The 27,402-nt window shown below is 30.4% G+C and overlaps 3 protein-coding genes across 8 annotated transcripts; 1 reads left to right on the forward strand and 2 right to left on the reverse strand.

Annotated features, from left to right (window-relative positions):
• Nucleotides 1-45: 45 nt before the first annotated feature.
• LOC101262269 (NADH--cytochrome b5 reductase 1) lies at nt 46-3,612 on the reverse strand. Of its 6 annotated transcripts, none has more exons than XM_069290389.1 (11): nt 3,513-3,612; nt 3,373-3,403; nt 2,958-3,083; nt 2,194-2,335; nt 2,016-2,106; nt 1,849-1,926; nt 1,296-1,376; nt 1,080-1,169; nt 875-940; nt 436-522; nt 46-289 (listed from the first exon to the last, which is right to left on the reverse strand). In XM_069290389.1, the coding sequence occupies exons 3-11, from the start codon at nt 3,064-3,066 to the stop codon at nt 197-199; spliced, it is 837 nt and encodes a 278-aa protein (XP_069146490.1). In that variant the 5' UTR covers nt 3,067-3,083; nt 3,373-3,403; nt 3,513-3,612; the 3' UTR covers nt 46-196. The 6 variants fall into 6 exon arrangements, with proteins under 6 accessions (XP_069146490.1, XP_010312194.1, XP_069146489.1 ...); XM_010313892.2 differs by having other exon boundaries at nt 3,517-3,598; XM_069290388.1 differs by having other exon boundaries at nt 2,958-3,088; nt 3,513-3,593.
• Nucleotides 3,613-7,747: 4,135 nt separating this feature from the next.
• LOC101262576 (probable lysophospholipase BODYGUARD 4) lies at nt 7,748-12,050 on the forward strand. Its single transcript, XM_004249321.5, has 4 exons — nt 7,748-9,125; nt 10,322-10,671; nt 11,190-11,386; nt 11,631-12,050. The coding sequence occupies exons 1-4, from the start codon at nt 8,720-8,722 to the stop codon at nt 11,947-11,949; spliced, it is 1,272 nt and encodes a 423-aa protein (XP_004249369.1). The 5' UTR covers nt 7,748-8,719; the 3' UTR covers nt 11,950-12,050.
• A 690-nt stretch (nt 12,051-12,740) lies between these two features.
• Nucleotides 12,741-21,202, reverse strand: LOC101262876 (cationic amino acid transporter 2, vacuolar-like). Its single transcript, NM_001279005.2, has 14 exons — nt 20,744-21,202; nt 19,638-19,839; nt 19,314-19,398; nt 17,904-18,044; nt 17,698-17,816; nt 17,521-17,617; nt 16,998-17,170; nt 16,794-16,860; nt 16,208-16,366; nt 15,117-15,387; nt 14,532-14,634; nt 14,106-14,218; nt 13,814-13,889; nt 12,741-13,289 (listed from the first exon to the last, which is right to left on the reverse strand). The coding sequence occupies exons 1-14, from the start codon at nt 20,928-20,930 to the stop codon at nt 13,130-13,132; spliced, it is 1,953 nt and encodes a 650-aa protein (NP_001265934.2). The 5' UTR covers nt 20,931-21,202; the 3' UTR covers nt 12,741-13,129.
• Nucleotides 21,203-27,402: the final 6,200 nt, after the last annotated feature.

Consider the following 27,402-nt stretch of genomic DNA (forward strand, 5'->3'; position numbering starts at 1 on the left):
GATGTTAGTGCACTTTGAACCAAGACCAGAAAAGCAAAGATGACATTTTTACTCAAGAATGAGATGTTATTCAAAATGAAAAGCAGGTTTATGAGTCTCTTCACTGAAAAATGACAATGTCAATATGTCTTTCTCCAGACTATAATTCGCAATAATTTCAACGCGGGGATAAAGATGAAAACAAGAAAAAAACAAGTTAGAATTGGAATTGCATCTCCGGTGAGTATCCGAGGGCTTCAAGATGAGCAGCCATTGCCTTGTTCATCGGTGGTGGACCACACCTCAGTATCTGCAAGGTTAACATGAAACTCAGTCGAGATCTACTTTCCCTCGATATTTCATGAACTTTTAAGGTAATCTACCTATTTCTTCGACTACAAACTCATGATGCTAGAATAGGTAGCTTTTAGCAACTTCAAAGATACAATGTAATACCTTAATATCATCTGCCGGGGCAGGGCAATGAGCTTGGATCATTTCTTTGGAGACAAATCCCACACCACCACTCCATTCTTCAGGAGGCTACACATATATTAAGAGAACAATCTAATCATTTGATTCATTATGTAGGATGTAAAAGCACGTTTACTTGCAAGAGAAATGCACTGTAACAAGGAGCAACTTGGAAAGATACTAAACAAGAAAGAAAATCATGATGTCCAAATGGTAATAGAGGATAAAATTTGGTTGATAAATTCATGGTTAATGAGAATTGTGTACGTCTATTCAGCATTCAAAAATGTTGTCAGCATCCTTCATAGTGAAACTAACTGGACACAACACGTTCAATATGCTACACTTGCCGTTAAATGTCTCCAAAAGTCTAGAATTTAGGTACCAGTTCTCAAACCAGAAATGAAGTTATAGAACTGACCTGATTCAAGACGTAATAAACTTTGAAACGGTCAGGATAGTTAACAGTAAGGCCCTCCAACTCTTCCTGCAGGCCAATAAATACAAATTCAGGTGTTAACATTCTGTACACTCGAGCTAATATGCCTTTCCACAGAAACAAATGCTGCACCAAACATTAGCCAAAAGGCAAAAAATTGAATGACAAAAAAGAAATAAATATGTACCTTCAGAAGAATATCTTCAGAAGTAACATTAGCATATATCAGGTGCACCTTCGTCACGTCGTTGGGATTTTCAAGAATAGCTCTAGCAACCTGGATAGAAATAGAAAGAAGTATACTTGCATCAAACTCTGAAATATTTCGGTCCAGAAAAACCATTATCAAAAAAAAAAAAAAAGGAAAGACAAGTTATTTAAGTAAAGCAGAAAGAAAACAGACCTGGAACATCGGGGTAATGCCAGAGCCTCCTGCAAGCATTCCAAATGCTCTAACTTGACCAGGATGGTACTTAAAGCGCCCCTATTTATGAAAGGAAATTGATGTGTAAGTCCTTAAGAGATAAAGCTTTTTAATGGAAGCATCAAGAATCCAATGCCATGAAATAAAGCAATGTCAGTCAGATTTCTCCTACGTCTAAAACTTAGATATGGAAGCAGAAAATTTATAATACATAGAAAGTTGAAATCTGAAAAGAAATATGGTCAAACCATATGCAGAACAGCACAAGAATATTTCTTGGATGCACACCAGTCACAAGATTCCTACTTTTTTATCAGTAGTTAATCTTCTGTGCACTTTCTAAGTTACCGTATAGGCGGATATTAATTCAATGATTTAACAAACTCGGAATTGTTGAAGAAGGGAAACAAAGTAAAGAAACCAACAAAAAAAAGGTAAAGAAACAACAATACCGTTCTGAAAGGCAAAAAAAGAGACTAGATGACCAATAAGTATCACTGCAGAATTATCTCACAAGCAAAAAAAAATCTACCTTGGGTCCCTTCACTTCCATGTAATCACCCTCGCGCATTTCCCGGAAATGATGTGACATCCTTCCTTGGGGATACATCTGTGCATTCACAAAATACAAACCATCAAAATCACCAAAATGAGATAGGAAAAGGCAAGAGCAAAATCACCGCACTACTTAAATTTTACCTTTATAACTAACTCAAAGTATCCAATGTCAGAGTCCAAAGTAGTTGGTGTGTATGGTTTAACAACCTCTTCACCTTGACTATCTTTGCCCCTGATTGTTGAGTGTCAAATAAGAAACCAAATGGTGAGAGCACAAAAAAAAAACTACTGGCATGTGAGAATAGTTTAATCAACTGACCTGCAACTAATATGTTGTCCAATGGGTAGCCCCAACACAGAAGTGGGCGTCGGAAGTTCAAATCTAAATTTCGCCACATTATGGCTAAGTTGTGTGCGCTTAACAAGCTTAAATGCCCTGAATTCTTCAGGGTTCAAACATACTGTTAAGATAACAAGATACTATCAGTCAGTACAACCGAGATCAAAGGCATAGAAAACAGAACTAAGCACAGTTTTATTAGTGACTTTAACATAAGATAAAATCACACAGCACCCCTAGCTCTATAAGGTTCGAACGTTCTAACTTGATTATATAAATGAATAAGATTGAGACCGAGTCGAAATACTAGAGGATTGGTGATTACACAAAAAATTATCAAGTTACGAACACCAGAATCCCAATTCCATGTTTCTTAATGGGAGATGTAGCTTGTTACAGACAAAACATGCATGCCTGAAAGTTTCTAAACACACTTATATTGCTTGGATTCTCCAAAAACGCGGCCGCACAGGTATCAAATCCTTTAAAAATTGCACTACCTTTGAACAATCCAACACGTACCCTGTGGCATTTTGAAACGTCCAAGCAACATAGACACACAAGCGCCCCCCCCCCCCCAACCACCACACACACACACCAAGTACAACCATTTCCATGAAATATTAGCTACACTACCATTAATTTCAAAACAATCCACCTGTTCCACCTAAATAGCAAGCATGTATAAGTGCAATCAACAGTTCTTCTTATGCTGGAAATGGATAAACTAAGTAAAATCAAACCTTTGGACTTCTTGGAAGAGAAGTAAAAATAAGCTGTAGCACCAACAGCAACAGCTGCAACAGCAACCCCAATAATCAATTGAGCATCAGGTCTTTCCAAGAACTCCATTTCCCAAAAATAAAAATCTGATCTTTACACAAACAGTAGAGGAAAAAAAAACACAAACTTCAGTTAGTTCTCTCCACAAAACAAAACATTTTCAACCTTTGAATCTCAATTTCAGATAAAGATCCAAGATTCTTAAATCACTGAACTAAAAATCTGATCTTTCGCCAGATAAAAGCAAAAAACACAAAAGGGTGTCGATTAACTACAATATTCCACATCAGTCACTACTCAAAATAACATCTCAAATTCCAAGAAAAGAACCCCATTTTTAAGGAAAAGGGGGTTTAGCTGGTTAGATTTTCTTACCAGAAAAGATGAATCTTGATCAATGGAGGTTCTGTAATTGAAAAAAAAAAGTATTAGAAATTAAAATGTGAAATTATAATTAGGGTAGTGAAAAGTAGGTGAAGACAAGACGTGGGATTTTGGGTATCTATAGTTCTCACCTACCCACCCACCCCAATGGCGCAGCCCAACCTTCAACTGTGGCACCTTGTTTTTGTCACCAAACCAGTTTTCACTTTATAAAATCGAATCCTAAATACGAAATCGTCTTTAATATTGTGTTATGTATTTTTAAAATAATTTAAAAGTTAAATTTAGTCAAGCGTTAATACAAAACATTAAACTACCTTAACATAGAATGTCTTATTATTAATATAACAATTAAATTAATCAATATTGAATATCAATAAAAAAAAAATTAGAAAAAAAACTACATAAAATTAAGTAGTTGTGCTCTTCATTAAAAATTAATTCCGAATATGACTCAAAATTGCTCTCTCTATTTAATTTAACATTATAAGCCCAAATTGTGTCTACTTTTATTTATCATATTGTGTTTTTCAAAAATTAATTTGATTAATTTTTAAAGTTTACATTAATTTGATATTTTAAATAAAAAATTTAGATATTCAAGAACTATATGAAAAGTATTATAAATTGTAATTTTTTGAATATGAATTTGATGTAAAAATACATCATAAAATGTTAGTCAAAATTCTTATAGTTTGACTCTAAAAATAAAATTTATAACAATTACAAGTGAACGAAGAGAATATATATTACGTACTTATAGTTTGACTCTAAAAATAAAAATTATAACAATTAAAGGTGGACAAAAAGAGTATATATTACATATTCAAATTGAATTAAGTTAGGTCACATTTTGGGTGGTAAATAGACCGTTTAGGCTGAATTGACACGAATTTATGTGTGTGTGCGCATATATATATATATATAAGTTTGAAAATAATAATTTATTATTATTTATTGTATGTCTTATATCATCGATATCTAGATTCGTGTCAATTCAGCCTAAACGGTCTAATTACCATTAAAAATGTGACCGAACTTAATTCAATTTGAATATGTAATATATATTCTCTTCGTCCATCTTTAATTGTTATGATTTTTATTTTTAGATATATATATATATATATGCGCTAAAATGAGCAAAATAATAAAACATAATTTATCAGGTTAAATTTAACCCCTTGTGTTTATTATTTTCAAAAATTTATATAATTTGAAACCTATGTAATATTCAACCAATTCTATTATTCTATAATAACTATTCAGCCCCTCCAATTCTTTTCCAAAATAAAACGTGTAAATAAATAAATGCCCCCCTCACCCCACCCCCACCCCCATAAAAAAAAAAAAAGAACCCCACCCCAAGCCTTTGTTGACAAAATATTTTGGAGAATATTCTGTATATATGTAAAAATAACAAACTTTTTGGCCTAATGAAATAAAAGTTGAAGGCTATTAATTAGATAATGAAAAGTTATTTGTATACTTTTAACTTTACGTGTGTATGTAGTTATGCATTGCTTCAATGGTGTTTGGTGTTGATGTTAATATGTATACCAACTTTATTGGATAAAAGTGTATCTGACTTAATTCTTTTCATAATTTAGCTAACGTTTAATTATATATTTTTAAAAATATTTAAAAGAAATTAATTTGACGATGTTCATATTAAAGTTTCAAAATATTTAGTTTGTACAATAATTTACATTGTAATTTCTTACTTTGAATTGGATTTATTCCCCGTACTATCTTTTATTGTAGATATAATTTTCTTTGAACATGAGAAAAATAAACTCTAAGAAAGTTGTCTAAACCCCCTAATAAAAGTAAAAAGGTAAGTTATATAAATGACATATATATTTCGCATCGATTTGTGTCCTCTCAAGTCCTTACCACCCTACACCCCTTGCATCGACGCATTCAGGACGGATTATCAGGTTCATGTGAATTTATGTTTTTTCTCTCGTAATCATTTTTAGTATTGTTATATTTTCTAAAAAGAATTTAAATGGTATCATATAATATCGTGCAATGATGATTATAGACATCTCTCTAAGTGAGATTAGAAATTCATATTTTTTATTTATCTTGTATTGTTTTCTTTTATAAAATTATAATGTCTCTCTTAACCAATAATTTTTAAGATTTTATTGATTATTTGTGATAAGAAACTAATGCCAAACATATCAAATTTATATTTTAAATTCATTTTTTTATAATAATACACCCGTCATCTTAAAATATTTTGAATACGCCTTTCCACCCATACCTCTCAGTCACCTTACCTTAGATAGTATTTATCTAAGTTATATACAAATAATTTTTTTAAAAATATTTTTTATTACTTATTGAACGCAAAAAGTTGATTATAAAAACCATTTGTTTTTCTAAATAAGAAATTTGTGAAAAATATTTTTCTTGCCTACCCATCCATCAGACACAAAGTGTTTCATATTGGTGATGCAGCTTATTTATAACTATTTGACCACAAAAAAACAGCATGTTAACTGGCAACTATTGATTTGGAAGTTGACACTTATTATACTTTATTCAGAGACCGATTCAAAATTTTAATCTAATGAATTTCATAAGGATTCAAATTATTATTAAGGAGGATAATAAAACTTAAACAAGTGTCATTTTTACCATTGGAACAAGAAAAAATTAGTACTATATTATTAAGTTGTCGATATAAATATAAATCTGTATAAAAATTATTGAGTTTTTTAAAACGCCTACTCCCACCACCCTAGAACGTGTGACTAAGTAAATGGATAGGTTCAAATCAAGTTCATGAAAGAGTTGCGTTCAATTAGATGCAAAAGTTTGAATTTTTGATATCTTGATGAAATTTTTAATTGAGACAGATTCAATTTTACGTCATGAATTATATTGAAGTATCTATTTTTTTTTTGACTCTACAACATTTAGTGTATTTATTTTTATTATTTTATCCAAATTTATATTGTCGTGAAAATAAGATTACAATGTCATTAACGAGATTATATTAAATATATATATATATATGTTATTATTGTTGTTTTATTATCTTGAACAAGGTTATCTGGATTGTAATATGTAGTAGAGGAAGACGAGCTAATACTCTCTTCTGCATCTCATTTCATGTGACATTTTTTCATTTTTAATCTGTTCCAAAATGAATATTACTTTATTATAATTAGAAACAGAAACTACACTATTTATGTAACTTTAAATTTATCAGTTCAATTTTTATGAAATAATTTATAACCACATAATTAATATCTAAAAATTATTTTAAATTACAAAATTTTAATTCTTTTTTAAATACTATATCAAATGTAACAATGTCACCCGGAATATATCATAGGAAAGACTTTGAAAAATCATCCCGATCTTATGTCATCAAATTAGACTACTATTTTATTTTAATTTAAAATGCTTGGAAAATATTTTGAAAAAATAAGTGATGTCACTTATTTTTTTTATTTGTTATGTAAATAAAAAATATTAATATATTTTAAAATTATTTTATATACGAGCCAAAATTATGAGTATGAGATGGTGTTGTGGATCTCAAGGCAATATTCATTTTTCAATTTTTATTCGATATTTATATTAAAATTTCGATTAAATTAAAATTGCACGTCGTAATACCAAACTCCTAATACAATTTTTTCCGTATCCTATATCTGATTTTTACAGGCATCAATTTCTATCATCTTAAAGTTCATATCGAAACGAAAAGTCCCACTTTTTATGAGAATTGGGTCTCTATTAAATTTTTTTTTTTGCACTTTTAAAAAAATTGTATTCTTGTTAAATAGAAATTCGATAGTTAAAAGAAAGAGATTATAAATTAACTTATTTTTAGAAAAAAAATATATTAAAGATTAACCCATTTAGAAGACGAATAATGTTTACGTGTTCTTCTTTAAGATCGTAAAATTACTTGGACAATATTCATGTGATTAGTTTAATAATTTGGTCCATAAATTAGAAGAATAAAATAAACAAAACAGATAATATTCAATCAATAGACCATTTCACTTACGTAGTAAAAAATTTCACCACACAATGAAATTGCCTTATATTCCTTTTATACACGATAAATTTTAAGTATTCCCATTTAACTACTTATTTTCTTTTTTTTTTTGGTAAGATAAAAAAATAAATTAAATAAAGATTTTAAGAACATTTATATTCGTGCTTCACTAGAGAATATCAAAGTTTTCTAATTGTTCTTTTTCATTTGTTAGAAAATTAATACTTAAATTTGTTTCTTTGTAAATATATTATATTGTTAAAATTTATCAGAAAATTTATTATTTGTATATAATTAATTTGATATAATCACATCATTATCTTAATCATATTTAAGCTTTTATATTTTATTTTTTATAATAGTTCTGTCCTTTAAGCTACTTTTCTTGTAGGTTTATTCCTTATTATGAATGTGTGACATAATATAACGATAAAAAATAATACAATTTATCTAAACATTATATTCATTAAACAATATAATACGATACAATACAATTCATGGTCAGAATTTCTCATCCAACTAAAATTATGCAGCATTTAACTCACAATTTTCAAATCAAACAACACATAAAGATCAAATGTGTATTTAGAGGGTGTTTCATAAGTTCACGTAAACACATGCTTCCTTGTCTAGATCATATATAATAATATTATTACATATTATTCTGAAAAATATTTAATATATAGGTGTGAACTCACATTTAAAATAGCATATAATAATAAGATGATAGTTCGATGCACTTCTCTAAGCAAAAATAGAAATTTAAATTCTATAATTATCTATTTTTCTTTTTCAATAACATTCCTCCAAGTGGTATTGATAATATTTTTGACATTTCAATCAATTTTTCTTTTATCTTTTGCTTTAATCTTTCAAAATTTCAAATGTGTTAGCATTAAAAAATTCCTAAAAAAAGTACTATAAAAGTTTTATATTTTAAAATTAAATATGTATATTAAAATTTAAAATTAATAACTTTATATATAGAACTTATAATTTTTAAAATTTAACAATTCATTGTTAAGAACATAAAAAGTGATTGAAATATATACATCATTCATCCTTCCGAAATCCTGAATTCGAAAAAAAATGAAAAAGATAATTTATACATTATCGTCCTTCCGAAATCCTGAATACACTCCAAAAAAAATAAAAAAAATAATTTATACGATATCCATCCTTTTGAAATCCTGAATATGCTCGAAAAAAATGGAAAGATATAGAACCTCATCCTTTTTGCTGTAAAATTCCAAAACTCATCATGCAAACGAAATTGAGCAAATTGAAAAAACGAAGCCCTAAATCCCCAAAAAAATGCAGAAAATCTCTGTAAATTTCTCAGAAAAATGGCTACAAATTACATCGGAGATTCTCATTTCATCAGCGAGTGCAGTAGTTTTCTTATTTCTCGATTTGCTCGATGCAATTTTCTGTGTTTTCTTCAAATTGATTGATGAATTCTTCGAAGGTGAAAGTTCGGGTTGTTACTGTTCCATAGAAAACGAAGAAGAAAGTGATTGTGATAATGAATTATCGAATACTCTTCATAAACGGAGAAATTTATTCCGGGGAATTGGGTTTCGCCGGAATTTTAGTAGTCGGAGAAAATTGAATGAAAATGTAAGGTGGTCTGATTGTTCTTGTGAGAATTGTATTTCATGGATGGGTAATATTGCAGGGGAATTGAAGCTTCATGTTGTTGTCAAAGAAATTCAGCCAGGTACATTTCGTATTCCCGAGTTTTATATCTGAACTATTACTTTTATGTCCTTTTACTACGTGAACTATCATTATTTATGTATTAAAACACATTTAAATTATTGATTGTTCATTTTTAGCAAAGTATTAATTCAAAATAAATATTAAATCTATCATTTCATTTAATTCTAACTCGTATCAAATACATTGTCATTCTCGCCTCTCTCCCTAAATTTTGCTCGCCACCTCAATCCTTTCTCGCCTCTCTCACTTTTATGCAAATACAACTGTATAAATTGTGTTTATGTTTGTATAAAGCAAGAGACTATATATATTCAAATACAAATATGTATCTCTCTATCTTTTACACTTATATTAATACAAAGAGATATTTGATATACAAATACAAATATTTTAACTTGTTTCAATTGTATTCAAATTCAAATTTTATGCAAATATACAAACACAATCATTGATACATATACATAGTAGTTGCATATCTATAATTATCTAATTCATATACATATACAATTCATCTCTTACCACCCTCTGCCTTCTCTTGGTTGCCTCTATCCTCTCTCTCCTAATTTCGCTCTCTACTATAGTCTAACACAAAGAACATATACATATATAAACACAATTTCATAGACATAGGCGTTCGATTTATACAAATCGCCGTGATTTATACAAATTAGATGCATAGGAAAACTGGAGCTATTGAGTACTAATATGGTTTTTATGTTTGCTATTCCTAAAATTTACTCTTAAAAAGAACAATTAAAACTATCAATTATTCACTTTTCCTTTTCTTGCTTTAACGATAGTGATAGTTTTAGGTAGAAAAATGAAACAATTGAAAGTGGAGGTGTATTTTAAGTTTTTAACACTGAGTCGGTGATATGAAAGGTAAAAAAAAGGAATGACGGATAGTTAGAGTTTGAAACTCACGAAAAAACAATAGTTCAAGCTGTGTTTTTCATTATTAACTCTTTTTTAATGTTATAATCCAAAGCTTAATAACACATGGTATAGAAAAGGAAATATTTCAATGGAAGGAAATACATATTATATAGTGTATATGTATATATATATATAACATTCTTTCTCAGAAATAGTGTATTGAAGTATCAAAATATTTGGTCAGAATCACTATACCTATTATTCAGGCAAAAATAGAAATAAGATAAGCACTAATGTATAGACTTACAAATTTTGCAGTTAACTTAGAGGATTTCAAAGGCAAGAAAGCAGAAAATATAGTATTTTTACATGGTTTTCTCTCCTCATCTACATTCTGGACAGAGACAATTTTTCCCTATGTATCTGAAGATGCAATGCAGAAATGCAGATTGTTAGCAGTTGACCTATTGGGATTTGGAAAAAGTCCAAAACCAAACAATTGCTTATACACAGTTAAAGATCATGTTGAAATGATTGAGAGTTCAGTGATTCAACCATTTGAGTTGAATTCATTTCATATTGTTGCGCATTCAATGGGATGTGTGGTGGCATTAGCTTTAGCTGCAAAACATTCTCATTCTGTCAGATCAATCACCTTGATAGCACCAGTAAGTATAGTTTTTTGTCGTGACTTCTTCGTTGATCTGCTTTGAACTGTTTTTTCTCGAGCCTAGGTTTATCAGAAACAACCTCTCTACCCTCAAGATAGGGAAAAGGTTTGTTTACATTCTACCCTTCCCAAACCTGACTTAATAGGATTACACCGAGTATGTTGTTGTTATAATAGTAAAGTACAAAATCAGAAGCTGAAAAAGTTGTTCTGCCAAAAAGCTTTTGGTAACCTCAATCAAACACAAAATGCTGCTCTTGTATTTGGGAAAGAGTGTTTCTAATAGCCAAACACAAACAAGGTACTTTTCTGATAACCAAAGTTCGACAAAATCAAACTCGGTTTTCAAAATAAGCAAATTTTAGAAGCTTTTCTACCTCCACAAGGTAGGGAGTAAAGGTCTGTGTACAGTTTTTATCCTCTCATGATCCCCGCATATGAGATTACACTGAGTATGTTGTTATTGTTCGTTCTTGCTAATGGTCTTTGTTTCTTTCTGTGCTTGAACTTTTTCAGCCTTACGTCACTTCAACAAAGGAGGATATTAGTTTAACAGCACTTAACAAACTTGCAGCAAGAAGATTGTGGCCACCTTTGTTATTTGGTTCATCATTTATGTCTTGGTATGAACACTTGGGTAGATGTGTATGTTACATCATCTGCAAAAACCACAGAATTTGGGAAGGAATCCTCAAGTTACTCACTTGGAATAGGTAAGGCAGATAACACTGTCTACAACTCCTTTTTATAAACCACATCGGTATTAAGTTTGAAAAAGAAATAAGTTCTTGTTTGTGTTTGTAAGTGGTTTCACTTCGATATTATGTAAAGTGAGTTGTTGACGTGACTATACTTATACATGTGAAGATGTGATAGCCTACATGCATTTTTCGGGGGGACACAATGAGTTGTTTACGTGACTATACTTACGATACACTTCTTTTTCTTTGATTTTAGGAACCTACATTTTATGGCAATTGACTTGACTAGGCACACTCATCAATCAGCCTGGCACACAATGCATAATGTAATATGTGGAGGAGCAAAGTTTATGGATAAATACTTGGAAACTTTAAAAATAGCTAAGGTGAAAATCAATGTTATTCAAGGTAGTAGGGACCAAGTAGTTCCAGTGGAATGTAGCAAAAATATAAAGATGAAAGTGCCAAATGCAGAGGTGAAAATTGTTGATAATGCAGATCATACTTCTATAATCATAGGTAGAGAAAAAGAGTTGTGTAATGATTTAGAGAAGCTATGGGGATCAATATGTTAGAGATAGGAATTCAACTTCTTGATTTTGATTTGTAATGAAGATACATTTTGTTCTTTTGTAATGACATTGGTGAAAGCTAAAATGAGTATAGTTTCCACATATATTGGGCTAGCCGTGAATATTTTGGTAATATGACTTTTCGAATAAATCTTTATGGATCCTTCTGTAGGGAGTTAGGAGAACAATTATATAGTCTCTCCATTTTAGAGTGATTTCTTCGCGTTTGGGTGTCAATTTACATTAGACGATTTCCTCAGTTTTTTCGTGTGTTAGCCCATGAATATTTTGATAATATGACTTCTGGATGAATCATTCGCGAAACATTTATGGAATTCCACGTAGGGAGTACAGGAAGCAATATATACAATCTCACCATTTTTAAAGTCATTTCTAAGAGTCAGATCACATATGGTCGTCTATACGCAACCTTAGATCAGATATATGCACGTAACTATTTCCATATCTTAAACTTGTAACCTTTTGATTACATGACAACAACCTATCGTAACCAAACGATTTGTGTGAGATAGGGTAATCATAAAACCTTGGTCGATATATCTAGTGGCTCGTATTATTATGTTGACCATAATTTATGGACTACCATAGGAAGTATAATTAAAATACTGGTAAAAAAAAATAATGTTTCTTTCTCTTGTTCGATACAAGTCTAGAATATCGTAGTCTTTTACGATGAAGGACGCCAACGAATAATATGATAACTGAAGCAAAGGAAACGAAGAGTAATAATGAAACCGAAGTATTAAAAGACAAGAAAAGAAGTCTCAGTACTATTTGAGGAACTCAAAAGAAATCTTTAGCTTCATAATTCATATATTTACACATACAACAAGTACACCATTGCCAGAACCACAAATTCCTATCACAAATATATGTACACATACAAAGAAGCTCAAAAAATCAACTACCCTCTGCTGATTACAAACAATACTAAATGTGTTTTGCAATAACATCTTTTTTTCCTCTTTCAGTAGTAGAACTACAATGGGGAAACAAATAAAATTAAATGACGTGAACTAAAGGAAAAGAGATATGTGTTTCAATATTCTGAAACATGTAGCAGTTTTTTATCAGCAGAACGACGAAATATACAGCTGCTTCTTCAGTAAACCGTGAGTAACTGAAAACAAGGTTCTTTCACTTGATTTGACAGATGAATGTGTTAACATGCAAGGGAGATGGCTGATGTTTCGTAGATTTCATCCACGTGAGTTGAAGGAACGTAAACTGCAGTCTTTAGTGAACTGTGGGTTCGACCGTACAAAGCATATATGCACGTTCCTATTACTAGCCATATGGATACTCGGGCCCAAGTTTCACCACTGCAAGAAATGCAAACAGCGGTTTAACAATGCTGAGTAGTAGTGGTTCGACTATAATGATAAAAGAAATAGTGGTAAATTACGAGCTGTGATTCCTGGTAATGACGATTGGTCCATCTTTAGCAAATATAGGAAAGTGCAGGAGGAAGCAGTATACATTAGTCGAGGGAATAGGTTCTTGTCGCCTCATATAGTTTTGAACAATCCTAACCTCATGAATTAGCTTCTAATAAGGTTGAGTTAGACATTTTCTCAACATGGTATCAGTGTAAAACTAATAAATATTCTTGATTATCCAACGTTAGGCGCCTGTATTATGTTGTTCGTGTTCTGGATATTTTATTATAGTGTGTCATGTTGGTTACGCGAATGGTTATTTATATGAGTGTTGGACGATCCTCACCTCATAGGGTTAGCTTTCGAGATTCAGTTAGGTCTAAATTCATACTTAACAGTATAAACCAAAATCTGAAATATAGTTCGGCCGTGCTGAAAATAATAGCAAAAAAGTCATCAAGGCTTACCCGAGATTAATTAATAAGTAGACGTTGATGAGAATGCAGGCAATCGGCAGAAGTGGTACAAATGGACAAGTGAAACCTGAATAGGAGAAAAAAAAATATGCTTTAAATTTGTCCTGGTAGATGTATTAACAGCCACTACTTTCGGTCAAGCACAAGCAATCTAATTAGATAATTGATATGGCGATGATCACGAGTAGACCACTACCACAAAACACCAAAGGTCATTTGACCTAAGCTCAAAGCTAATGGAGTGAAAGCCTTTAATCAGGTGATAATGATATATATAACATACCTCCGGTGTGTCCAAAGCTGTGCCTCGCATCATCCTGGTCTATGCAAGTGAGTATTATCAAACCAGATATCAGAAGCAAACCACCAATTCCGGACAGTGCGTACCTTGCAGGACTGATCACAGCAATAAGGTAGAAGAGTCAAAAATTTTGTACAAGAAAATGTAAGGCTTAAGACATATTAACTACCTCAGCATTTGTGACAAAGACATCAAGAATATCCCAATATTTAGATCATATTTATTGATAGTAATCAGAATCTATGTGCATGTCCAGAAATACATTCATGAATATCTATATCCAAGTTGGCGTACAAACTCTCCTGGTATTTAACCCTTATTACACATTTGCTCACTTCTTAAATCTCCTCTGTATCCCTCCAAATTTAAAGAAATGAACAGATAAAATCACAGAGAAAGAGAGCTCACTTAGACAAGTTAACAATTGAAGCAGCGGATGTAACGATGCATACTCCAATACAGATGAACAAAATTGTGCAGCCAGCAACTTTCCGCCTTTGGCTTACTAGATCTGTGACAAAATCAAGAGAAGTAAATGATAGTACGAATTTTCTACTTAGATTATTCCTTGTAAATGTAGGAATATAGTGAACACATCTTTGACTCCGAAATGCAATGTAGATAACAGAGACCGGAGACGAAGGGAAGGTGCGCCTAGCGAGCATCAGTTTTTTTCATTTTTTATTGTTGAATTACTCAGTTGGATCATGAGGTAACTCAGGTAAGGATATATAATTTCTATATATGGTAGGAGAAAGAGACAAAGACTATAATCAATAAACCCAAGTCAATTCTTATTGCTTTTTCCTTATTCAGATGCTTTTCACCACTTGATTTCCTATACTTCATTTCACCATACCTAACACGACCTATTAGATTTATTTTGGTCGCAATTTCTGAATTTTATAAAGCATAGCATGATCATTTTAGCACAAACTAGTAGTCACATCGGAATAATTAACCGCTGCCTACTACCAAGAATTTAATACTTACAGCTCAACTTTGCTGCTGCTTTTTCCGCAAGAGGATGCCCAACTGAAATCTCGCCTAACAATGGAGTGCTATCACCAGAGGTCACAGCTGGAATTTTGGTTTTCTCGACATCCATATCTGAACTACTACTACAGCTACTACGTCGCAGGCGTACTGAGTCAATTGCCTCCTGATAAGAGGAGGGAACTGGGACCTCGTCTGGTGGTACGTATCGGAGAATCAATACCGAAATAGCCACCATTGTAAACGCAAGAAGTGTACCAACACTGACCTGTAAAGACAGAAACATAATCAAAACAAGCACAAACCGTGAGTAGGAAACTAAGACTTCTGAAATTTACAATGTTACATGAATCAAAACATGCTAATTACATCACATTAAACACAAATCACAAGCAGAGAGCCAGAGGGCATAGACATTTTCCCTTCATAAGTAAGCTATAACCATACAAACGTCAAAAAGATATAACATCTTATTCCTGACTAATTTTTTGGAACTGGTATTTTATTACCAAATAATTAGAGTTGTGTCTTGTGAATCACTCAAAACCACACTTCCAAAGTTTGCTCAACACGATTGAAAAATATGACAAATTATCATGTCATAATCTATTAGTTAACAATGAAAATCATCACTTAAGCTTACAAGGATTTTCACGTAATAATCATGTTGTTTGCTTAATTCTTTCTAACAAAGGAGGAGTTACAAGCCTCAAGATGAAAAAAGAATGAAACAGCTAAAGGATACGAAAAGGGAGATTGTTTTGAGCCAAAAACAAATGTTCATCCTAGATATCACTCTCTTATTGTCTTTGTCCCCTCACTCCAAAACAAGGAGAACAGCACACAACAAAGGGAACAAAAAATACATAAATTGATATTTTTGATGTGTTCCAACACCATATCAAACATGCTACAAGTCATATTTTGACACAAGCCACTATGTGTTGAAGTACTCAAGACATTTCAATTTGCAGAAGATTCAGTCCAAATAGGAAGAAAAGGAACAAGTTAATATCACTCAGATGATTATGGAGGACTTAACTCTGGCTTTAAATATATAATATAATACGTCCAGAAAGTGAACGTACCATTCCTGACAACTGTTCAACATTCATGAAAAATGCTAAGGTTCCAGAAAGTAAACCAGTTGCTATAGTGCCCTTAATAGGAACTTGAGTCCGCTTGTTAACATCTGAGAAAAATGAAGGCAGCAATCCATCCCGAGCCATTGCCATAAGTATCCGTGGCTAAAATCACAAAAAATCAATGTTAATGCCAGAAGTACAAGTATGAAAAAGAATCAACTCTACCTATCCCTCTCTCAGAGAGTGAGAACACAAGTATGTCCAATAATATAGGATGTAAAATATAAGGCTCAAAGTGGTTATAAGTAACATGCAATCAAGTTTCCCATGTAACATGGTTGAGTATTACAGTACAACCAAGAGGAAAGGTTTAATTTGTTGGAGAAGGATTACAAAGTATTTCTGGGAATTCTGGGAAAGATTACCAAGTATTTGGTACAGAAAGTTATACATCTCAATAGATGTAGCAAGTCAAATAGTTTTAAACACCCCAATGAAGTTTATAGCACTAAGAATCTAATCAGACTTTGTGTCTTAAACAATTTCAAGCTACGTAGACTCCAAAATCTACATGATGCAGCTTGCGTACCTGAGGCATTATAGAACCCATCAATGTTGAGCAAAGAGAAGTACAAGCTCCAATAGTTATTATATATCTGTATTGAGATCCAGAGGAAGTACATTAGAATATAGAATAAAGAATAAGACAGTAAAAAGGCAGTTTCACATCAAATAGTTTAGCGTCAATAATAAGACTAACTGCAATATCAATAGGCCAAAAAGATTAACTTACGCTGCCCAATTAATTCCATGGCTTGCAAATGCAGAAGAGATTGGTGTATCTGGATCCATAGCATAATAGGGTACCAAACCAACAATAACTGCAGAGACTAACATGTAGAGAGAGCAGCATATTGATAATGCAAAACCAATTCCCATTGGCAGGTCACGTTGAGGATTCTTCACCTTTTTAGAGATCAAAAAGTAGAAATAAATCAGATGGTAAATTTAAAAGTCCAAGAATCTTCAACAGGGATAATCCCTCCGTTTCAATTTGTTTGTCTTACTTTCCTCTTTAGTCCATTTTAAAAAGAATGTCTCTTTCCCTTTTTGGCAACTCTTTTAGTTTTAACTTTTCACGTGGTATGTTTAAGACTAGAAGATTAAAGGGCATTTTGGAACATGCATCCTAAATATCTTTAGTTTAAGACCACCAGAGTTAAATGTCTTCTTTACTCAAGAACAATGTATCAAGTCAAAACCAACCAAACAAATAAAAACAGCGGGAGTAAAGTATATACAGACTTGGGCAATACCTCCTCAGCTGTACTAGCAACTGAATCAAACCCAATGTAGGCAAAGAAGACAGTTGAAGCTCCAGCAAGCATTCCATCGACTCCATAAGGAAAATACCTATCAATTAAAGAAAGATTGAGAAAGAAGATCGATAGGAGGAGAGCGCATAAGAATGCGTGTGCAGGACAGCCAATTACCCAACAGGAAGCTCATAGCCTGGCCATCCTGCTTTGTAGCCCAGATATCCACCAGCAATAATTACAAAGGCCATGACACATACATTTACTGAAGTGACAAATCCTTGTACCACGGTACTCTGCAAAAATGTAATTGAGCTGACATTTAATGAAGCACAAACTACAAACTACAAAGAAAGAGATGATTATTTGGATATGAAAAATACCTCCTTGATCCCCACACACAGAAGTCCAGTGACTAGAAAAACCAAAATTGCAGCACATGGGTCCACTGTGATATTCAGTCCTGGGATTGTGTGACGAGCTAAGAAAGATGGCAGGCTGTCTGGACTTCCAAAAAGCATAGCCTGCAAACAGAGAAGGATGACAAAATTAGAGTCACAAAGGAACAGAAAGATTAGAATGAACTGTATAAGGCTTTTGTTTTTTCTTTTGTGTAAACAAAATCTAATAGGGGAGATAGTAGATTTAGTAGATTTTATAGGGAACTTGTAAAGAATACCCATCAGATGTGGGATGTAAGTTTTAAATCCATCATTTTTAGGATGATGAATTTTTGGTGTGAATATACAGTTACCCTTTTAAAGAAAAATATGGAACATTCAAAGTGTATTGACATTTAAAGATGGGAACTAAGCCTCTTTCTTTCATTGGTTTTGACGGAGGGATAAACAGGCCAGAAGTGATCTAGAATCAAAAGAGACATGAAGATAAACTCATATTAGTTGTCCCTTATACAACATCAATTTTCACATAAAAGCAATATAGAGAAAGCAGGTCTCCCTCTCCCAGTACAAATTGTTCACATAACTGGTAATACTATTTGAAGTCATTTAAAATAATATACCCACAATCTACTAACAGTTTGCGAGTAAACTATAACAATAAGTGAGTTCCTCACAACTAGAACCAAGAGCTCTGTTGTTTTCCTGCATACATTATTACCAGAATCACTAACACGGCTATAAACTCAAACATTCCAGCATACCTAAAAAAATTTCAATGTTCAGGGAGGTTATAAGCGAAAAACTCAAACACTTGCGGATAATCCATAATTAATCAATTATCAGTATTGGAGAGGATGTGTGTATGACATTTAGAGTAACCTCTTGAAGTGGATGTGGAGTGAAGCCTTCTCTACTTTATTCACAATCTTCAATACAATATTGGCACATGCAGATTTCTTCTAGTAGAGCCCGCTTGGATTGGCTTTTGGCTTATTTTTATTATTTTGGCTTAAAGCGCTTTTTTATCATATCCGAACACAAAAGTGCTTTGAAGTTATTTTGACTTAAAAACACTTAAAATAAGTCAATCCAAACAGGCTCATAATCCAATTGACACTGGTTGCTTTTAAACTAATTTTTCAATATCTAATTAATTATTTTCACATAATTCAGCAGACCTGAAGTAAAGAAACAAGTTGATTAAATCAAAGAAGATTTCCGCATGAAGCACTAGAACAGCTAGGCCAGTGAATCTACTTTGTCCAAAGGATGCACATATTATCTTATAACTATAAGGCAATCTCACAGAAAAAGACAGCTAGGCACATTGCTTAATACTTATAAGGAACGAAATCAAATAATTCAGAAGTCAAAGAGAAATTGTTGCACCAGATTTGGGGATATGCCACGAGCAACTGCCGAACCTCCAATTGTGTACTCCAATACTAATGCCCAACCGATCAGCCATGCAACACTGAGAGGGAGGGTAAATTTTATTTTTTAAAAAACATATCTAGACCTCAAAAAAGTCAGAATATAAAAATCAAAACTTGACAATTGTTACAAGAAAATTAGGAAAACAGAAATCACAAGTCATGGCCCATAGAGAAAATGCATTTTTTATAAAATCAAAGTTCTAGTTATTTTAATAGGTTAACAAAAGATTTTCATCATGAGATCAAAATCCGTGCAGTAAGAACTTCTGTGGAATACCCCTCTCCAACGCAAATGTAAGAATAATGATAGGCACTCCCAGCTGATGGACAACGACTTGCAAGCTCCGCATAGCAAAAGGCAGAAAGAGCAGCTGCTATTCCAGCTATTAAAAATGAAATGGTGAGTGCCGGGCCTGAGTGCTCTCTAGCAACTGTGCCGACTAGAATATACACCCCAGCGCCTATTGTTGAACCAACCCCTGGAAAATCAAACCACGAGGCATAAAATAATATTAAGCTGGCTAGAACTTATAGATAAACATGCTTCATCAAGCAAAATTCAATATAAATCGATCAATCAATTGCAATTCTTCAATCTCAAACTAGTTGGAGCCAGCTATATGAATGTGATGTATCCATTCTACTCGATTTGTGACAGCGCATATCTAATTGAGAACGTCCCAATAAATTTAGTATGCATTGGATTTATCATAGTTAAGACTAATTTTACACTGGCTATCAACCTACTAGCATCCTCCTACCTTATCCAAACTTGAAACCAGCTATGCTTTGTGAATCACATATCTAGAGTTAGCTAGATAATCCAATCTGAAACAAAAAATTGCTCAACTTATGCTCCCAAGCACTCAACACGGTAAAAGTTAAAGAAAAGAATCACCCTTGAGTGTTAGCAGGGGAAAGTTGTCTATTATTGCAATAACTAACTTTTAATTGTTTTTTTGGTTTTTGCCAGCTTGGCCATACCTCACTAATTCGACAGACCTGCCACCTTCCACCAACAAGAAGTATCAAGTAACTCTATCCACCAAGGCTAGACCTAACAAGTATCAAATAACTCTATCCACCAAGGCTAGACCTAACAAGTATCAAATAACTCAATTTCTACTATGAGAACACCAAGTTACCATGCCACAACATAAGAATACAGATCATAAATATTAAACTGCCATATGCATAAAATGGATTTAATAACCTCATTAAAAACCAGAATTGAATAAAAAAGATACTCAAAGTAACCATAAACATGAACCCCACAGGACCAAAAATACATAACAAGCTGATCTAAAACATAAACAAACAAAAATATCAAATTTTTTTGAACTCCAATTCACAAAAACTAAAGAATCAAATCATAATCTTTACCTATAGTAATAAGATGAGGTATAGTTAAGGCTTTAGCTAATTGATGAGAAGAACCAGATGTAGAAGATGATTTTGAATTTGCAGAATCAACCTGCTTCCTTCTTACAAGACTTTTCATACCCCCAATAAAGCACCCTCCTTTATCACCACCACTACTACTACAACTACCATCACCAACAAACCCCATGATGATGAAACCAACAACAATTCCCAAATGGGTGTTGGAAAAATTGAATCTTTTTTAATAAATACTATATCTATGAATATGTAGATGATAAAAATATGAAAATCTTGGATTATTTAAAAGGGAAAAGGGTGCTTAGGTGATTGAAATGAGCAAATCCCAAAGGCATCAAAGGATAAATTCCTACAAATTTGTGGCTTTTGGGAAAGCAGAAGGAAAATTTGGAAGATTCTGCAGAAATTTTATTCTTTTTACAGAGAAAATCCAACAAATCCAACAAATCCAATGAAATGGTGTTTGCTTTATGCTTATGTAGGACACAACAGTAATTTTTCAGAAATGTTTTTCCACGCGCGGGAGAAGGCGCGTGTGCTTATAAAATGAATCCTACCACCACTTCCCTTGTTTATTTTTATCCACTCCTTTTATAGAAATAAAAAATAAAAAAATTGGGCTCGTTAACGGATTAGAGTTACACAAATATTAACATTACACGTAGCGTTAAGTTACTTGTTTATTTTTTGTCGTACTTATATTTTTATTTTTTTCAAGCGCTTAGCTACTGCTAGTATAGAGCGATAAGGCTATGTTGTTCAAGTGAAAATCTAAGCTAAAAAGGTATGAATATAATGACGACTCAAGACCATTTTAAAACAAATAATTTTTATTTTTTGATGACTTTTTAATTTTAATTTGTCATATGACTTATCTAAGATTAGATATTTCGGTAGAGATGAATAGTTTTACACACATTTAAAAGTTTATTTTCGACATATTTCTAATTTTATGTTAAGTTAAAATCAGACAAACAAATTAAAATAAAGAAATTATGCTTTATTTTAATTTTACCCTTCGTTATCATACATAAAATTTCTTATTATTTATATTATTTATGTGAAATTATAAACTAGCAAGTAAATACCATACTTTTTGGAAGATGATTTTAGCATATAATCAAATAACTCAATTTTTTCTTTTTAAAAAAGTGCACATTACTTAAATAAAAAGTTATATAAATAAATAAAAGAAAAAAAAATTAGCTAAAAAATTTGATCAAAATAATAAAATAACTTATTTTATACTATTATTTTAAAATATTTTATTAAATTTCGTGATCATTTAACATTATCGATGGATAAATTAGTTGGTTGTACACATCTTTAATGGAAGGGATAGAGGATAACCAATAATATTTAAAGGAGTTATTATTACACTTCCAAAAGGCAAGTAATCTCTATCAAAATATATATATAAAGTTTGCTTAATTTGAAACTAAATCTATATGCTTAAAATAATTTATAATTTTTTTATATATAATATGCATGTGATCAATTATATTAGATCACTATTTGACCATATAACGCAAATGTCGTCAATTCATAAGATTTTAAATTTTTTTTATAAATATAAAAGAATACATTTTTTTGTAAATATGAATTATTGTGTGAAAAGTACTTTTTTATGAATAAAATGTTTTATTAAACATAAATAATTTTAAAATTCAATCATCTAATTTGAATGTGTGGATGGGTAGGGGACGTTATTTTTTATCCAGATAAGGAATGGAAGAACTATAAATAATAAATTTTGGTGGTGTTGGACTCTTTTTGTATTTATTGATGATAATAAAATAATATTCGTTATGTTTAATAGTATATGATGCTCTTTTTATTTTCTAAATTCTAAATATTTGGTATAATTTTGTTGTTATACAATATTTATACCTTTTATTAAAAAATTTAAAGTTATTAAATTATTCATTTATTTTAAATTTTAAATTTCCTTTAAAAACTATATTCAAAACTTAAATTACATTCTTAAAGTATTATTTGTAGCAGAAAACATCTTTTGACTATACCCTAAACTTAAACTAAATCCTTAAAGTATAAGTATTTATAAATGAACAACTTTCATCCTTTTGTTAGATATTGTCAAAAAAACGAATGAATCTTACGAAAACATGAACAGTTAACGTGACTATCAACAAAAGTTAATCTGCATAATTTCATTACTTGCTATGAGAAATTATTGGAAAATATAAAAAATCTTAGACATAAGTTAATCTGCATAATTTCATTACTTGCTATAAGAAATTCTTGGAAAATATAAAAAATCTTAGACATTGTTGCTTACGGAAACTAAAAATGATCGGAAGATGTGCGCATACATAATTTGCCTTTTTTGCAACCGAATGAAGTTGGAGATTAATTATTTTTTTATCTTTTTCTTAACTAAATAATTCAATAGATTTTTAGGTCAATCTAATATTGAAGTGACCAATATATTGATTATGTCTCGTATTTGAGTTTCATTCTACATTATTAGAAGCGGAAGTCTCCAACAAATGTCACTTCTAGCATATTCAATTGAGAAGAAACATATTTAAACTGATAATATTTTTAATTAAAATTACATGAAAAGTGAACTAAAAAAATGGTCAAATTAAAAGTTTTGCATAATTCTTAACTCAATTAAAAAAGTTCAAGATAATATTCTTGACATATCTAAGAATAATAATTAGGAAGGGACGACTTAATTTTTGTGGGATATATCGGATAGTTTTACGAGATATTCAAGTAGAAGGATGAAAATTGATCACTTTAAAATACTTGAAGATGTTTTATGGTAAGAATGATACTTTAAAAAATATAGTTTGAGTTTGGAGTATAGTTAAAGAATGTTTTTGGTCAAAAACTCTATTTATTTCATTAATTTTAATAGGACGTTTTATTTTTTTTAACTTTAAAATGTTATTCATTTACACAAAATTAATGTTGTTACTTTAGTATACGAAATATTAATTTAAATTTTGAGTCTAATCAAACACAAAATTTAACTGATGCTTCATCAATTTGAATGGTATGATAACAAAGCTTTACATTTAAATAATTATATCAATAAATAAAAAATAATATCAAAAATCAATTTAAATTTGCAAAATAAATAAATAAATAAATAGATGACTAGGACACCTTACCCAACTCCTTCATATAGTTTATAATTTGCCCAAAATTTATAAACTCATCTAACTTATTATTTTTAATAATTAAAGATTAACTACTAAACTTTAATTGCAAATAACTATATAATTAATTAGCCATTTTTGACTTGTTGATTAACTCAATTTTAATTTTTTTAAAAATGTGCCAAAATTTAGTAGTTTTGAGTATGGAAGAATGTAACTAAAAAAGTCAAATAAGGAGGCAAGACCAAAATTCATTGGATTCAAATTAAATATTTAATATTTAATAATTTAGTACAGCTAGCAGAAAAAATCAAATAAAAAAATATAAATTCTTTGGTTTGACGTTTTAATTAGGAGTTTCTTGAATTAGTATTTTTTCTTTCCCTATGCGTCTTCATTTTTTTTGTTTCCCTATGTGGTATTAGGTAGAAATCGTATTTAGTAACAAAGTCGAAATTTTCAAAGGTAAAAATCAAAAGAAATAAACATAAAAATTAGTCAAAAGAAATTTGATTTTTATTATATATACTAATAGTATCAATTGAAGAAATTAAGCTTGGATGAACTCCTGACCACAAACTGGCTTCGTCTCGATTCGTATTCATAAATTATATTTTTTAAAACTAAAGCTTTTTTTATAACAATATTCTATTTTCAATAGTCAAATCAGCCATTTTTTATAAATAAGAATAAAATACCATATCTTTTCTACATTATTCTTTAGTAGAAAAACGTGTCCATGTATAATACGTAAAAGAAGTAGGCCATAATTCTTTTATTTTTTTCTAAAAATATTTATGACGAAAGAAAGGAGAATTGTTTGCAATAAATAAATAAAATTACATAAACCCCTTATTTATTTTCCGCCTAAATTAAAAAAGAGTATAACTTTGATAAATTGAGTCATGGTATAAAAACTAATTATATGTGAATATTCATAAAAACTTAACTCGATATAATTTATAAAAACTAAATACTATTAATTTACATTCTCCATATGAATAATTATTAATTTTTTTCTCATTATTTTTTAAAAAAAAATATTTAAAAATAATTACCATCTGAATAAGTCTCTTGTCGTATAATTATTAGGTCTTCGTGTACACAAGCAAAGCAAGAGAGAGATATGTGATTGATAATTGAAACATTAAAAAAAAAAGCTTATCTTAATAAAGTAATAAATAGTGTAATATATTATTTTTTTTAAAATTATAACGAATTTTTAATGTCTTAAGCAACAAAACATGAATTTGCGTCAGAATTCAGAAAATGAATGTGCAATAATGTACATGAGGGGTCCAATTTTATTTTTTGATTATATTTCAAGTCCCACCAATTTTTTTAATTTATATTATATATATATATAATAGAAAATTTGAAAAAAATTTGGCACTTTCTTCTAGTTCACAATTCTAGATCCTGCTGACCAAATCTTGAATTTGTTGCATATATTAAAATTAGTATATTTATATATTAAAAAAATAATTTAAAATTATTAAATTTTATCGAACTCGTAACTTTAATACGTAACAAATCTTGGGACCTTAAGGCATGGAGGAACTACTGCAACAAGTCTGTGCATCCAGACTATACAGTATGGTTTCAGCATCACAGAGGTCCATAACCTACACTAATAGATAATGTATTTCTTATATCGAATTATTTATCGTATCGTTTAAAAATAGAGATTTTAGTTATTTTATAAGTTTAAGATTAAAGAATAACTTTATTCTTAATAGTAACTACTGCATTAAGAGGTGTAACGTGATTAATGAAGTGATTGAGAATCGTAAGATCTAAAGATTCAAATTTCGACATAGAAAAAAAATGAGGAGATAGAGAAACTGTTTTCGATAGAATATTAGTTGAACAGTATCAAACTTAAGTATAAGAAGACGAAAACGATGAAGAAGAATAAGCAAGATGATAGCTAGTTTTTCAGACGAAGAAAATATCGATGTAGAGACAAATCGAAAATTTTAAATTTTTAAACTGAAAAACAATTACTTAATTACCTTTAGATTGATGAGTTTTATCTTTTATTTTCTTACTCTTGCATGATTATTTATGAAATTTACCCCATATTATACTGTTTGGCAAAATAAATGAACTGAAATAATTTATTATCTATGCTATGATTAATTATAAACGTATGAATAACGCTTGACCTTTCAATTAATCCGTTCACCTAACATTATTATTTTATACTTAGAGAGCTAGTCAGCCAATACAATTATTGAGTTGGAAATATATTAAAATATATACTTAGTTAATTTAACGTGTGTGATTTTTTCATTTTTGATGGTGTATTAATATCAAATCTTTTGAAAACGTTATTTTTTAAGAACTCAACACACACCTCTTATTTTATTTTAAGAGGGTCCAAATAGAACAGTCGTTTATATATTAAATACTTAATTTTTGACTTTTTTAAATTTAATTTAGTCTAAATAATTATTTATTGACTCGTTCATATATTAATTCAATCTATTTTAATTCGTTCAATATTAACTTAACTCGCTCATTATTTTTGATATATTAAATGAAAATTTAATGCAACTGAATGTGATAGAGGCCTCATAAGTCATTATCTTTACTTTGTGATTTCAATTTCAGTGTGGGGACTTGTTTGTTTTTATTTATTTTATATAATAATTAAAGGGATTGGAGTTTTATGTACTTTTATAATTTAAAATTTCTTATTTTCACCTTTTTTAAAAAAAATTAATCAATTGGACGTTCAATATGAACAGAATATAAATATATTTCAAAAAAAATAGTTGCACATGATGAATTTCATTTTTGCTGTGTCTTTATGCATTTTTTGGTATTTGTCTTAATCTAAATAGTTTAACTATAAGGGGCAAAATTTGTCATAAGTTAATGCATTAATTAATCATATAATTAAATGATAAAAATGTACTAAACTAAAGACACATGAACTATCTACTGATTTGTGAAATACCTTTTGTAATAGTAATTAACACTTAACACTCAGATTTGACACCAACTAATTTATTTCACAAATCAGTGTGATACAGTGTTCTAAAAAATATTTTTTGGGCGAGTCTCGAGGCGGGGCGTACTAAAAATGCTTCGGGATGTAAATGAAAGACGTAGATTTATAAGGCGTAAATCTTAAAATTTGAGGCGTAAGCCTCGAGCATAAAAAACGTAAGTATTGGGCGTAAAAACGTACCAGGGCATTTTTAATTTATTTTTAAAATTTAAATCATAATTTTACTATTGATGTAATGATATTTCTCAAATAATAATTATAATATTTTTTTCTCTTAATTATTGATTATTAATACTTATCTGAAATAAAAATCATAAATCATTGAAATGTTTACTTTTGCTTATTTTATATAGTAATAAAACTATAAAATTGAATACACAAGAGAATACGCCCCGTAGATCCGTGGAACTTACGCCCCGTGTCTTGAAACTTACGCCTCGCCCTATACTGTATAAAACGTCCAGTCTCACGCCCCCATCTTTTAAAACATT

Source organism: Solanum lycopersicum, chromosome 10, assembly GCF_036512215.1.
Source record: "Solanum lycopersicum chromosome 10, SLM_r2.1".
Lineage (NCBI taxonomy): Eukaryota > Viridiplantae > Streptophyta > Magnoliopsida > Solanales > Solanaceae > Solanum > Solanum lycopersicum.